Source organism: Ptychodera flava, chromosome 20 (assembly GCF_041260155.1).
Source record: "Ptychodera flava strain L36383 chromosome 20, AS_Pfla_20210202, whole genome shotgun sequence".
Taxonomy (NCBI): domain Eukaryota; kingdom Metazoa; phylum Hemichordata; class Enteropneusta; family Ptychoderidae; genus Ptychodera; species Ptychodera flava.
Window position 1 is genome coordinate 21,379,103 of NC_091947.1, and position 15,800 is coordinate 21,394,902.

General features: G+C 37.1%; 1 protein-coding gene across 2 annotated transcripts; it reads right to left on the bottom strand.

Annotated features, from left to right (window-relative positions):
* Positions 1-1,134: 1,134 nt before the first annotated feature.
* On the bottom strand, positions 1,135-15,280 carry LOC139120303 (protrudin-like). Of its 2 annotated transcripts, XM_070684633.1 has the most exons (8): positions 14,903-15,280; positions 11,973-12,043; positions 10,700-10,997; positions 9,909-10,116; positions 8,008-8,091; positions 7,346-7,519; positions 5,150-5,231; positions 1,135-4,199 (listed from the first exon to the last, which is right to left on the bottom strand). In XM_070684633.1, exons 1-8 carry the CDS (start codon positions 15,100-15,102, stop codon positions 4,114-4,116), a joined length of 1,203 nt encoding a protein of 400 aa, XP_070540734.1. In that variant the 5' UTR covers positions 15,103-15,280; the 3' UTR covers positions 1,135-4,113. The 2 variants fall into 2 exon arrangements, with proteins under 2 accessions (XP_070540734.1, XP_070540733.1); XM_070684632.1 differs by lacking the exon at positions 8,008-8,091 and having other exon boundaries at positions 1,747-4,199; positions 14,903-15,267.
* Between the last annotated feature and the right edge of the window lie 520 nt (positions 15,281-15,800).

The window sequence follows — 15,800 nt, forward strand, 5'->3', positions numbered from 1 at the left end:
AAGCTGGATGGTTTTGACTTTCAAATCAAATTAGACAGATCTTTCAAAGTTGTGTATTTGAGAACCTGCATGACGACATGACATCTCTGATCTCATCACCTGATAAAAAAACAATTTGGAAATCCAGAATTGCTACAAAAATGTTTTCAACTTTCTTGATCAAGGTGATGTAAAATTTGAAACCATGCTCCTGGATGAGGTCATGTAGTAGAACATGTAGGTTACAATGACACTGCCAAATGGTCGAAGGCAAGCAAACAGTACTAGGGACAGAAATAACAATGTTTGAAAATCAGATGCATTCATTGTTGGAGGGCATTGTTCTCTGTTAATGAAACATATCAAGACTACAGTGGTGCATATCAAGACTACAGTGGTGTTCTTTCAAGGTAAAGGGGTCTTGGTGATCTATTTGTACTTTGCCATCAAAAGCATCCCCATCAGATCAGCTACGTTGCTAAAATTCAACAAATAATCGTCTTGGCTAGACCAAGTAAAAGAAATTGACTTTCTTCAAGAAACGTACACACTACTTGCAGAACATATGTAAAAAGATATTTCACAAGAAGATTGACATATTGAAATTCTCAGTTCAGAGACACATGTTCAATGTGTACACTTCACATGTAACTTGTGAAGCATGGAAATTTTGCCGCAAGGAAATGATCTACTGGTGCAAATCAATAGACACCCTCCAAAACACATCTGATCTCAAACACTGTATTGCAAAACTAAATTGGCACGCCTGTGAGGTCTTGGCTACAAATTGCCCATTTCGAAGACATTATTAAACCAAGATCCGAGGCACCAACATTTGAAAACACTAACTAGCTAGTACATTACATACACTGACCTGACATGCATGATAAGACATCAACACCATTATCTTCACACTTCAACAAGGAAGGACAAGGCAACGAGCAACTTGGGATGCAACGTGTACGTTCACATTCATTATCAAGGTAGGGTTGGGTCACTGGATAATGATTTCCAGGGCCCAACCAAGCTGCATACATATCAGAGGATGCCATTTGGGAAGAATGCACCTCAAAGGACTGGTAAGTTTCTTTCAAAAAAAAAACCCACCCACACTCTTTATTATGCACTGTATAGACAATGATTTATAAAGCAAAATTATCTGTACATTAAACTGGGCAAAAATATTGGTGTTATTTATTTCATGAAATGAGCATACTGCTTCAAAGATGCTTTGAAACATTGGCTCTATTTCGATACAAAGATTTAAACAAACAGATATAAAATATTCTCCTCTATAATATACAATGATCTCTTGATTTTTTGCTTCCCAATACAAAAATACCATTTAAAGTATTGTGTCACCCGTTATTTTCGATGGAAAAGATCAAGTTCAATATCAGACCAAAGGGGTGATAAGGTCCCAAATGAGTGAACATAAAAATTGTGGCTCTCAAGGTGCATACTACCCCTGTAAGGACACACAGATTTCTTTGAACTTGGCACATCAGTGAAGCTCTCACAAAAGTTGAACAGAAGGGTGTTCACTGGACAAACACAAGGGATGACAATTTGTCAAGTCAACATAGAATAAATACAGTGTAGAACAAAAAAAGCTGATACCTTATGACCCAGGAGAGTGGATGAGGATCCTAGCTAATAAGACCAACCACCAACACCAGCAAGATGTACTCTAGTCTCCCAATGAAAAAGTTGTCAGTAAAATCAGATGAAAAACTCTCTTGTAAACATTAGTGAGCACACATGCCATTGTTTAAACTGTCTGAAGAGTTTGCTAAAACTTTACAAACAAGATGCAAAATTGACTGAAACAACTTGGCATACTTAAAGAACTTGACATACTTCATTTACGTTTTTGCTAGTACGTTCAGTTCACAATGCAGAGAGCAAAGACTATGGAGATAATACTAGCTTTCAGACTCAGTTATCCGTTGCATCGATACAGCATACACAACTAAGAATCAACACTTTTGATAAATGTACATGCCGCAAACCTTGCTCTCAATATACAAAATCCCAGCAGACACACAAACAAAAGTCTTCACTATGCCATACATTATCGCTACAATAATCATGTTTTCAAACAAGACACTCCTGCGTTCTCTCACTTCTACTTTGATCTTATTTTCCTGACATAATTATTATGCTGGTGGATTTGAACACTGGGTAAATGACTGTGAGTGGGTGAAATTTTCACTAACACTCAAAAAGAACCACCTAAGATGTAGGTTTGCAAAGGGCTATCATTTTAGTATTTGAAAAGAGAATGTTATATTTGAGGAGATATGTCAACTTTGAATAATTCAGTCTAAACTTTCTTATATGCAGAGTTACACATTTTGTTTTGTAATTTTCTCTTTTAATAAATTTAATCAATGTTTAATAAATTTTTTTAAAAGTTCAAAGGGGCAAAAAAATTATGACAAAATAAGAAAAACAAATAAAGGAATTGTAGGCCTTCATCATGAAACAGTGAATGTAAATATTAATTAAGAACAAAAGCATAGATATCAGAGTAACACGTAAGTGTGAACTTAAACCTGACAAAAGTGAATACTGATTTTAAATTTACTCCTCGTAAAAATTTGAGTGACATATACAGAAGCGACTTGCCTACTCACTGACCTGGGTTACAATCTTTTTTTCAAAATGTGTGAAAATTTGCCTGAAATATTGCCAACTAGGGACAGATCCTTATGAATAAGGCTAACAAATACTACATTGAAATATGAAAACAAAACAACCATTGGTTTCTGGATATCAATGCTTGATTATCTCTTCAGCCACCCTGTTGAATTACTGAAAACAATATCTTATTAGAACCAAAAACAGAAAGTACTGAAGAATACAAGCAGATTCAAGATTTCCAGGGTGCTATTGAGATACCCCTGGAATTAATAAAAGACAGATAGGGCAATACCCAACAGAGCAGTATAATATGTGCATCATGTTAACCAAAGCTATCAATCCTATCCATGGGGAGCTGCCACAAGCAGGCAATATTTCGAGCAATTTAAATACATTAAGAAACAAGTATGAACCTTGTAATTTCTGACTAAGTGAGGTTATTTCAGAGTTGTAAGAATGAGTACATTAATCCACACATTACTGGTGGTATTTCTGGTCAACCCAAGATGTTGTGATCTGTAATTTGTTCAAAATATGTTTTGATAAATATCAAAACGCTGAATGCTTACTTCATTTGCTCCTTAATTGCTGTGATGGGGATTGAGAAGATTTGATTGATACTAATACTTTCATTGCTGTCATTAAGAGTTACCAAAGTTCAATGCTCATCAAAATTAAAGGTAGAATGCACCTCAGGGACAGATATTCGGACTCTCAATTTTTTGAATGCTTTTCTGGTCCACCACTTGTTTAGCTCAGTTAAACTTCTTGGAGTAGGAAAACTTTTCACTAAGTTTTTGACAAAAATCAAACACTGGGATGGTGGCCATTTTGAATTTCAAGCATCAACAATCGTCAGGTAATTTCTTTGTCTAGAACCACACTTTGTCATTGTGACCTCTGATTCTTATTCTTGATTTGGTAAGAGAATGGCGTAAAGTTTTATTGAGTTTAAGTCTTTCACTTTCGAGGCGCATTTTACCTTTAGCCAGCAAATTGTCCATTCTTATAAAGTGATTTGTTTATCAAGCAGTCCTTTCTTTTGAAAAACCTGCACTAAATTGCTAAAATTTGTATAAAATATGAAAGCATTCACAGTAAATTTACAACCTGTTAAAAATTTCAGGACTATATAATAATAAATTACTTCTTCTCGGCAAAATAGTTTGTGACATTTTGACATAGCTAACAGATATTACACCAGACATTGCCTGTTAATTTATTAAAAATGTTAAAATCTGCCTCGTCTTTCTTGATCATGCAAAATTTGAAGGAGTTGCCTCTTAGAATGCCAATCACTGATTATAATTTGCATCTGAATAATTTATGTAAATTAGATGCACATTCCCAAGACACACGATAGCGCTACTGATTAAAAAGTTAATGCATTGACTTTTAATCCCACAAATAGCTGTTGCACACGCATTTTGTAGAGAAACGTCGTCGGTACTGCAGACTTATTGCACATGCTGTGAGGAAATGAGCTCATCACCTGGCCATCGGAATTTCGTCTCCGAGGAGAGCGCTGTAGCAAGTGTTACACACCAGTTCCTTCTCCGTGTGCGCCGCTGGGGCTACAGTGAAAACGATGCAGACAGATTTATTTGATTTATTGAATGGGGCAGAATTACTTGCAAGAATAAATGCCAAAAATGAATTATGCAGAAAATGATCATGATTTTCCCATTTTCAGCTTACTATCCTGCTATACACAGAAAGGCTGCAAAGGACAGGTAGAGTTAGTTGTACTATCGCTGTGATGATAATGAAAGTATATCATGCATGTATATTCAGTGATTACATAGCACAAGACTATTTCCAAGCCTTGTCAGTTAAAGGGAATGCACTTCAGGATTATCTAACTTTTACCACCGTCCCTCTATCACTAGAGGGACGGTGCTTTTACATTCTGATCTACCCATTATGGGAACTCATTTGAAAGCTCATGCCAGTAAATATAGTTTTCATTTATTTAGTTTATAAAAATTGAAAATGAAATCTCTCCCCATAGAATAAACACAAGGTTAGCAGCCATTTTGAATTTCATGTGTCGGTATTGGATAATGTGTTTCTCTAGTACTTAATTTTATAAGGTGACCCTTGATTTTAAAATGAAAAGATTTAAAGTCTCCTCACGGAAAGTTTGAGCAAACATTGTAAGTCTTTCAATTTCGAGGCACACACTAAATGGCAGCTTTACAAGGCATAGTGAAAAGACTGTCAAAATTGACAGCCTCGTCTAATATGTCAAGATTATACAGCACTGTTGTAAAAATAACTTAATAAATCATACAGGAAGCAGTGATATGGCAGATGGGTCTGCATATATTCAAAGTAAGGTTAGGGAACACAGACTGATACTGTGATGACACTATGCCATTATTCTGCCACTCTCAGTCACAGCTTGTGGTGTTGGTAAGATTTTGACATAAACATTAAATTATCGCAGAATTTACAATTTTTGCCAACGTATTCAATGAAACTTTTCCAAGGTAACATTTATTTGTGACAGTCCGAGTCTTACCTGTTGCCCCGAAGACTGAACGAGGTACTTTCTTATTGCAACATTTGGAACAAAAGTGGTTGCCACAATGCCTGCAATATCTCTGCAAAGAAGAAAACAAAGCTGGAAGTTGTGAAACAGTAAATGCATGGTATATGTGGCATACCGGTACTATTTATAATTAGTCTGCCTAAAGGGACAATGCCGCTTTTTTTTACCTTTTTTTGAGATATCAAGAAAACATGGAATACTAGTACTTGCATAGAGTCACTCAGTGCCTAAAGGGACAACACCGCTTTTTTTTACCTTTTTGGGGGATATCAAGAAAACATGGAATACTAGTACTTGCATAGAGTCACTCAGTGTTCAAAATGATGATGGTACATAACTGCAAAATGTTCAAAATTACCCCTTTGCTTAATGCAAACAGATGATTATGTTTGTAACCTTTATACAAAATGGATTTTTCCTTTTGCAACTAGCATTCCTATGACAAATAAACATTGCAATGATATTAGGTAAGGGAAAGCTGCTATCTTTATCTGTATGAAAGACGCCACAAATTAAAGGGACAAAGTCGGCCATTTTTCATGAATTTTGTTTGATACGAGATACTACTTATATTGTTTGACATGTTGAAAGATACTGAATGAATGGGTGACCATGCATATATTTGACCCCGGTTATTATAGACAAATTAAAGAAAACCATCACAAAAATGAATAAATCAATTCATTTTCGCGATGGCTTCATGTATCGTGTCTAAAACCGGGGTCAAATATATGCATGGTCACCTATTCATTCAGTATCTTTCAACTTGTCAAACAATATAAGTAGTATCTTGTATCAAACAAAATTCATGAAAAATGGCTGGCTTTGTCCCTTTAAGATTTCATTTCAAAAGATTGCATGACGTCCAAACTTTATGTACCCAGTAACAGTGTATGTTCAGCTATGCATGGTGAGAGTTGTACACTGACTTGATTTTTTGGTACAGACCGTAAAATATTTTACTGAAGTTTTAATCTTGTCTGGCTGCAAGCAGAGTTGAGTTTGTGCACATATTTCAGCATGTTTTAAGATGTCAAATGACACAAACTACTTTTTATATCAAACAAGCTTAATGAAAAACGTACACAAAAGAGACTTTATCCCATTCTCAGCAAAGAGCCTCTTTTCCATTATCTTGTTTACCTAACATTACAACCATGCTGGTTTTCATGGGCCTTTTGGGCTGATTTAATGTTCTAAGATATTCTAAAGATCTGTCTTGGTTTGTTCCTGGAGCAGAAGAAATAAGGGATCTCTATTCTGCAGAGATTGGGTTTGTGTATGTGTCATACCTTTTCATATAAATGAACATGTTTACAAAGTTGTGTTTTAGAATATGCATTTTGGTTCTCGTGCATAAATTATGGGAAACCACATATTGCAGTTTTGTTTTGTTTTTCAAGGATGTTTAGTTTACTAGGCTCACGGTGGTTGTTATTGAATGTACACATGAAGGTCAGTGATAAGGTGCTATGGCGATGAACTTTGCACCAATTTCCCAAGAACCATTGCAGTAAATTTACTGATGACAACTCAGCTATCTTTTCATTTTTGCTGACATATCAACTTTTTAAATGTTTACTATCTTTTCATATACATGTATCAATACAATCTTGCAATCTGCTATGATATAACTGCTGGGAAATTACATGAGTTTCACTGGATCCATGGAAAGTAAATCATGTCTACATCAGTCCAAAAGACTGGTGTCTTACAGCATCAACTATATAAAATTGAAAGCTTTCTTGTTTACACATTTCAATATCTGTCATTTCCGTGTGTCTATGTGTGCTGTTGATGAAAAACACAAATTTCAGTAGAAAGTTATCGAGCAAAATGAGAGAATAGATAGTCTCTTTTTCCAGTGTCTGAGTAAAAATGAACATTCTGGTTGTCCCTTCATCAATTAATTTTGGTAAACCCTAGTATCACTTTGTGGTGTTTGCCCCCTAATCCCTGTAATGCAGGAGACCATCACCATAAATAACAATGGGTTTGGGCCAAACCATGATCGTGAAAGGGTTAAAGCAAAGCTGTGCTTCTATTGATGCAGGTGAGGTTACAGTCAATGGAAAGTTACACCATTTCTGATATTGCATATTTTTTTTGCTGAAATTTTCACAAGCTTACGAACGAAGACTATAAACGAAGATTGTGAAGACTTACCCTCCTTTTCAAAAGTGTTGTGAAGGTAACGTTACAATTGTTGCAGGTTCCGCTGTTGAGTTTCTTGTGCCGCTGACGCAACTCTCTGAATCGATCGACCATGCTCGTTTTGCTGCTGCCTTTGGACGGATCCAATTCCTTGGTAAGGTCAGGGTCAGAAGCATCTTCTTCTGGCTGCAGTCAGAGAAACAGAGAGCTGTTATGAATCAGCCATCCTGGTTTTTGAATGCTATTGGGACAACTAAGTAGACATTGTTGGGGTTGTAAAGACACTCAAGTCACCTTCTATTGAGCTTGGGGGGACTGAGTTTATATGACAAAATGTGCAGATGATGATGTACTTTATTTACATATTTGTAACACTTAAAAATTACCCATTAATTCATACTTTGAAAGACAAGGGCAGCATTTATTTAAACATTACAGATGTGGGACTGATCACGAAAGGTAGATTGGGATATCCCTACATGCAAAGCAAAGAGTTTTAATACACCTTGGCAACAAGCTTACATTTCCTTATACATAGCAGCATGAATTATCAATTCTACCTGTTGGTTAGTAAACATGAAATGTGTACATACATGTATGAAATTCATATTTGCCCAGCAAATGCAACCTATAGTTGTACGCTACGATGAACTTACTGTTTTTCGAGAACTTACATCAAAATTATTAAATTGCACATCTTCTGATGCCTTTTCATTGTCAGAATCAGTTGCAATGGAATTAATTTTCAATGTTGGCACCTAGAAGAGAGTATGCAAAGGAATGTGGCTTGAATGATGAGCTACATGTAATGTGTTGTTAGTAACATGTACGGGTACGCGTCAATCACAATTAATGCTGAAATCTAATATGGTACCATACCGTTAGTTATATCACTGTTCCAGCTAAAATATGCAATACTAACATTATCACAATGCTTTCTAATTTCAACTGGTGCAGATGTACAGGACCTAGCAGAATTGACATCACAGGTACTCCATATATGGTGCACTTTGTAACACAAACTCTGTGAGTCGTTACTTTAGGCTCTAAATTAGGTTTGCATCGTTTTGACGCTGATACATGCAAAGAGCAAGTTACCTGTTAACAGTTTCGAAAACTGTTAACTGTAAAGAACAAATGTTGACTGGCGAAATTTGAGTGTCTTCTATGCTTGCGCACTTTCTAGAATGCGTCAAGAAGATGGCAGTGTCGTTTGCGACCGAGACAAGTGACGACAGCTGATGAACTTGTCGATTATTTCCTGAAGAAATTGGATGAGGTGTGTTACACACATATATTGATTGGCCATATTTGGGCGACACCATTCATTTTTTTCCTCGGGCTGGAGAGTCACTAAAAACAGTCTGTTTCCCTCAGCCTACAGCCTTGTGAAACAGACTGTTTTGGGGCAACTTTCAGGCCCTCGGGCAAAATATGTATACTGTTACACTCATGGCCAGTCAATATGTGTACCAGTATATTGTTCTCTTCTAACTGTGGGGGTGCCACTGCTGTACTCAGTACTAGCAAGCTATGATGGGGTCAGCTGCCAACAAACAAGACCTCATTTAATACAATTTTCAAGTCAGAAATAGAGCCTAATATTATAAGACCTTAAATTACATTGCACTCTAGTTGCTAGTCATTGCATATATGAAAAAGCAACATTAACAAAATCCAGTTTGGGGAAAATTCAGGACAATTTACCAAAGACTGCAATCTGTTCAGATGATCAATGCAAAATATTCGTCGCGCGACAATAATTTGAAGTATAAATGAAATGAGAGATATTCAGATTGCATTTTTGGATTCCTTTACATGTCTGGTTGCTGGCAACACTTGTGTCATGAAGCACATACCCAGAAGAAAATGGAATCACCCTCACATAGCAAATTACACTTGAGGCAAGTATGTACCGTGTCAAAACAGTAGAACCATATTTGAGACCATGATTAGACGCAACATATCATGCCAGCTCTTCTGATGGAGTACACAACTCAATCCCTTCAGATTTGCTTCACTTGTTTTCACATAATCTTTCACCAGACATTTGTGAAGCAAATTCAATTTGAGAAAATAGGAGATGTATTACTCGGCAAAATCTATGAATCTCCTTGAAAGCTCTGAGTTTAACACAATATCTGCTGCTGAGTAAAAGGCTTGCTGGATTTGTTATTTCCAAAGTGTAACAGTATTCTTGAACTGGTATTCAACCATAAAAATCCTGGACACATGCAATAAATTTGTGAGCTTACGTATGAACATATGCTGGTGAATCTGAGCGATCAGATTTCACCATTTCTGAATTAAGATTGTCATTGTCAAGGTTAAATGGTATATTGACTAATGCTATTTGAAAGAAAGACAAAATCACATTTGTGCACACTATAAGAGCATATTTATGTAATATACATACATATCATCTGACATATTGCCAGGAATATTTTGATGAAATTGAAGAGCAAAAAATACCATGGCGACAAATTTTCTCTGACCTATTACCACTCTCTTGACAGCATTCTCAGGGACACATTTCCTGATATTGTGATTTTGTTCCAACTTTTATCAACCTCACCTCAGCTTTCACCTCTAGATCAGCCTTTTGATCTGCCACAGACATTCTTCTCAGGCTGAAACTCCGCTTGATCCGAGTACCTTTGGATGTAAGTATTTTGAAAAGCTTCCCGTTGGACAGGAAGAGAATGTTGACGGCAGCTGTGGTCGTCCAATACAGTGGTAGGAAATACAGACTGAGTACTGTTGAAAAGCAACCTATGTAAAACCTGAAATCAGAGACGTGCGTTCTCTGTAATTATTCAACGGCAATAGTCAAGGGACAAGAAAAGCAGAACTCTGCCAGTTTGAGTAAGTCTGTTAGGGGTCGCATTATCAGTTTGGCTGATGTGCTATTTTTGACAGTAGATGAGTATTGAGTGAGAGCTACATACAGCATCAGCTTTGATACCCTGTTTGTATACAAACACAACTTCTTTTGCCCCATTGCTCAGTAGAAGATATTTCTTCAGCATCTTAACCTCATTTAGGTCCATTAAATATCAACTGCTCAAAACAATAGGACAAAATGATTAGAAGTTTATACTTTCAACCTTTTACAGACTATCAACAGTCCCTTGTGCTTTCTAAGCCTGAAACAGTAACGTAGCCACTGGTTCAAGTGCTGTGGAATATAATTTCATAACAGCTAAGGGCCCGAGGCTAAAGGGCAAATGTCAAAGGTATGAGGCAGCTGTCGACTGTACACACCTTTTACAAAGAACACAGGTACAGGCATTGGTACATGAACTGAGACATGGACTCTTATCCTGACCCAATTAGAGCTCACAAAGATCACAAAGATAGACTTACACTGCTGATACAAAAAGACTCCGCCAAAGCAGGACATCATAAACAGAATGCAACGTTTTGCAGGTTAAAATCACCGCTCTCCTGAAATCTAGAATGAATTCTCTGTACTGGGACAAAGCTTCTTTCAGTTCCCAGTCTTCTTGATACTGTTCATCTTGTGGAGTTGTTGTTAGCAGTCGCACCGCCATAGAGGGCTCCATTCTGCCCTTCTCTCTGCTTTTACTCCTTGTTCTTCTTGCTACAAACCCAAGACCAGCGAGGGTTGTTATGAAGACAAGAGCTGTGCAAAGTAGATGACCTAGAATACAAGAATGAGAGAGAGAGAGAGAGAGAGAGAGAGAGAGAGAGAGAGAGAGACCAGGGGTGAGAGATTCTGTACTGATAATAATATCACATCACATTCTATCATGGGGGTTGGGGGGCTTCAAATAATAATTATATCATACCAGTATATTTGATGGTACAAATACAGCAATCTGATAATTAAGACATGAAAATAACTATATGCAATATATCAGGGTTGAAACACGCGCAAGCTCTCAGCTACAGAAAAAGTCCTTTTTCGAAGTTTCATGCCAGAAATTTGATGTACTGTTGTAATATAACAGCAATAAACCTCCTCAGTATGGGTTAAGTTTTGGCCAGCTCACTCTACATATGCACTCACTATGCATATATGTCATGAACGGGTCAAAATCTTGTGGTATACCACAGCTGGGTGTGCTTTATTGTTTACTTTTGTCACAAGATTTTTGCACAACTTTACTGTAGGTGAGATGGGACAGGGTTTCATCAAAATGCAGTGAGTTTCACTTAAATGAGCAACAATCCTTTAGTTTGAGCCCACTGTTCACTGTGATGCATTTCAACCAGTTCAGAGGCTGGTGATCGTAACAGAGTATTAATATGGACAACATAACAGGTAAAAGGAACTTTATAGAGAATACTGAAGCTACCCATTCAGTGTGTAAATCCAATTTAATCTTTTTATTTCAGCCACTGGCATCTGTGCACATCTAAGAGTAACAGGTGTAATTATCATCTTTTACAACATTGCTGTCACAGATAAATGCAGTCAATGAATGCACAATGAATGCAGCATCGTTCATCTCAATGAACTTAATGCTTTCACAATGGATATACCGGTAACATTTTTCAACTCTGTTAATGTAATAGGCATGAAACATTATCCCTTGTAATATAAATGACTACCTTCGGATATTTATACTGTAGCTAGTTGTAAGTGAAGGAAACTTTTCCGTTATTTTCTCACCTTTTGTAGTTGTGACACACAGTAAATTGCAAAGTACCCATGATAGAACAGTCAGAGCAGGAAAATCCCAGCTGCAGAGGCAAAATATCAAAACAGAAATTAATTAGAAATTCAAAAATACCGTTATATCATCAGGTCTACGAACAGGGCCTCATAAGTGCCTATTTAAGTCAATATGACAGCGTTTTTCTTTCTTTTTCAATGTTACAAATAATCCAGCTGAAGAGCACAACACTTGTGTAGCTGTCTTTTGTGTAGCATGTATTGGCATGTATAGTGCATCCTCGTAAATGTGATCTTTAGTTCCGTGACCTCTAGGCCCGGCTCTAGCCATGCCTACTTCCTGCCCTGCCCTCGCTATGCTTACTGTACTAATTTCCCAGTAAACACAGCGACGTCTGTACGCATGGCCAGTAGGCATGGCCAGAGGAATTGGCTAGAGGTCACGGAACTAAAGGTCGTATTTAAATATGATCACATTCCCCATTGAGGGCGCACTATACATGTCAATACAAGCTACACAAAAGACAGCTACACAAGTTTTGTGCTATTCAGCTAGTTTATTTGTAACATTGAAAAAGAAAGAAAAACGCTGTAATATTGACTTAAATAGCCACTTATGAGCCCCTGTGGTCTACGGAGAAGAATGGTCAAAATGCCAACATGCAAATTAATTACGATTCAAAAATTTGAATTTTTTTTCCAGATTTTGAATAACCTGCGTACATTTTTTCCATAATTTATTTTTTTCCTCCTGACTGTCATTTGAACATATTTCTTTTTTGAAAAAACAACAAGGTAATAAGCCTTTAATGTTTTTGTCATTTTTCTGCAAAACTTCTTCAAAAGATCTTATGGAGCACCCCTTAGTCTACATAGCCCCATGCAGCTTCATAACAGTAATGTAATCAATCTCCATGTGACTATGCAATAATCTCCATGTGACTATGCAATAATGTATCCAAAAGGAAAACATTCAATATAACATGAAGAAGGGTCTTATCAAGATGAAGCATGACACTTGAAACATTTTAATAGATTTGAATAATTTTAAATTATGACGTTCACATGAATACATTATAAACTCTATTTTTTTAAATTATATATTTCCTTTCAGAACATTCGAAGCTTGGAGTGATCAAGTTATGAAGATATCATTACGAGAAGGCTCCATTAACTTAGGAATACCCTTACTTCCCTAGAGGATCAATTTCACAGACCTGCCTTTCCTACGAGGCACAACAATAACACCAGCTGGATTAGATAAACATAACAATGGAACATTCACACCTTGGGGATTAAAAGTCTTCTGTTTGTCACCCGAGTTGCTAAGGCAAGGACTCGGGTTTCAGTTACCATGCAAGTTAATGCAGTCGTCCCCTAATGTTTGAGAACGGAGACAGGTTACCTACCGCAGCAGAATTCAAAAAATGCAGGAAAAAGATGTAACAAGAGAAAAACTAGACAGATCAGAAGAAAGATTACCCTAATAATGATTGTTTCAGAAAAAAACGTAACATTCAAATTCAACCCATATTTCCACTGATGGTGAAGTCATTAGGACAAGATTTCACAGCGCAGTTTACAGTTGTAGTAAAGACTACAAATAGCATATAATCAATATACTGTTAATCAATATACTGGTTAAAACAATTTTGGATATTTTTTGCTCCCTACGATCACCATCCCCTCACCTAGACTATGATAAATATCATCATGGAGTTAGCTGGCTTCTGGTCACCTCGAGCCCTGACCGTTTCGACCCTGTCAGCCCTGATAAGTTTAATAGCACGGGAATGTGCCATGTACCAAAAGCTCCGTAGACAGATCCCTTGTATTGCTGTTCACAGCCAATCGCCACTACATACATACATGCACAGGCACTGGGCTGTAGTTTGCCTGAATTATGTTTTCTCCCTGGCAAGCTGCATGATGTGTTCAGTAAAATATTGTCATATAACGGGAGATAACATGGATAACAACATGCCGCTGTCACAGTTGTCATCCAACGTAATTTGCTCCTGTGTGAGTTTCTATCTGACATTTTTTGTTTTTATTATGTGAATGTTTGATGACCATTTTTTTTTTGTTAGTCGCTGTCCTTTCATTTTTTTTTTTCCATTTTTGATGTGTGGTGGGACAGTGCGAGAGGTGTTTGACGCCTGTTTGTCTTAACCATTTATTGGCTTCTGTTTTTAGTCTTGACTTTGTATGTGGTGCAAAGGGGTTTTCTCTTGCAGTATAGTTGTGTTATTATTTTTGGGTGTCTATATTCAGTCTTGTAAACTTTGAATGCCGGTGAGAAAGTATAATAAATAAATAAATAAATAAATAAATAAATAAATAAATAAATAAATAAATAAATAAATAAAAGAGAAGTGTGACAAGGTTGAAGTGACTTGGGTACCAGGGTTGAGGTGACCACAACCAAGAAAGTGTCAATTACTGGGTCAAAACGGACAGGGGTCGAGGTGACCTCTTTATGAAGTAGCCCATGCTGTATATCAGAGAACTACCCGGGACTGGTTACAGCAAGGTATACTTGACCGAAATTAATGAGAGAAATCCACCACATTGGGAGACAATCTAAATAAGTTACATGTATTTTAATACAGCAGTCTCGAAAACAATCTCCCAAAAAGGAGATTTTTTCAAAGATTTATAACGGTTTGAAAACGTTTATTTTTTATTTCCTAGACAACAGTAAACGTTATTAAATTGCGCAGAACTAGTCGGTCAAAACTATTCTAAATTGGGAGAAATCCTCCTGATCGAAGGGGATTGGGTCATTTGCGATCGGGAGGCTTTCTCCCATTTGGTCTAGTGTGTCTTGCTGTGGACATAGGCGAATGAATGAGACAGGCAAGCCTACTTCCTTGTTTTAGTAGCGTTGAGGCACGATCATTTGTTTGGTTTGTTGTATACAATACCTTAATATGTACGCCATTGTCTTTAAAATTTGCACCACGGGTTCAGAGAGCGACTCGAGGCTTCTAACATTGCTTATAAGCAGTCCGACATCACACTTCTCTATTGGTTTATATGTGGGATCACCGTTTTCCGAAGTTGGTTGCACTCCATCAGTCTCGGAAGTTCCCGCTGTGGCTGCAGGCGTCGGCTCATTGGCCATCTCTGGAAAGGTGGCGCACAACCATGGGACGCTAAAGTACACGCGACCGTTAACGCGACGAAATTTTAGAAATAAATTCCAGAAGAATATTGAGATATCAACAAATACTGTAGCACAGACATCACTCTCCGTCGCCGATGTCAGAGCTTGGCACCAGCCATTTTGAATACTGACTTCTGGGATGGAAAAAGTTGACCTTCTGACATGAACTATCCGCTCGTCAGTCGATGTGGGTCACATAAGGTCAATGACACCGGGGATCATCATTTCAATGATTGTATATCTTGTTTGACCCTATGAGTATTTCTTCTCATGCAACTTTTGTTAATTAAGTTCCGGTATCTTTTTCTATGGTGTTCAGTGATATGTAGGAATTGTGCGGATCGCTCGTGGATACAGTGGCATCGTGGTGGAAAAGTCGCATAGTTTATGCCTGTTTATATATATATTTCCCTGTTTCAAAATAAAATAGAGCCCCAAAAAAACATTTCACCCGTATTTCTTTTTAAATTATTGGCATGGATATATGATAAATCGGTTATTAACTGATAACCTCTAATTATTCATATTTGGTGTACGTACACTTACACGTACACACGTATGGGCGGGAAAGTCTTAGAGCTTGTCGCATTTTTTTCAAAGTTTGTCTCTGTGGTTGGAAAAGTTAGGGTGTCTATAACATTTGATAATATAATATC

Excerpts from the sequence above, each read along its gene's own strand:
- LOC139120303 (XM_070684633.1), bottom strand. The coding sequence starts at position 15,102 with ATGGCCAATGAGCCGACGCCTGCAGCCACAGCGGGAACTTCCGAGACT. Across the intron at positions 10,117-10,699 it reads AGTCTTTTTGTATCAGCAGT|GTTTTACATAGGTTGCTTTT; the intron begins GTAAGTCTATCT and ends CTCTGATTTCAG. Across the intron at positions 8,092-9,908 it reads ATCTAGAGGTGAAAGCTGAG|GTGCCAACATTGAAAATTAA; the intron begins GTGAGGTTGATA and ends ACTCTCTTCTAG.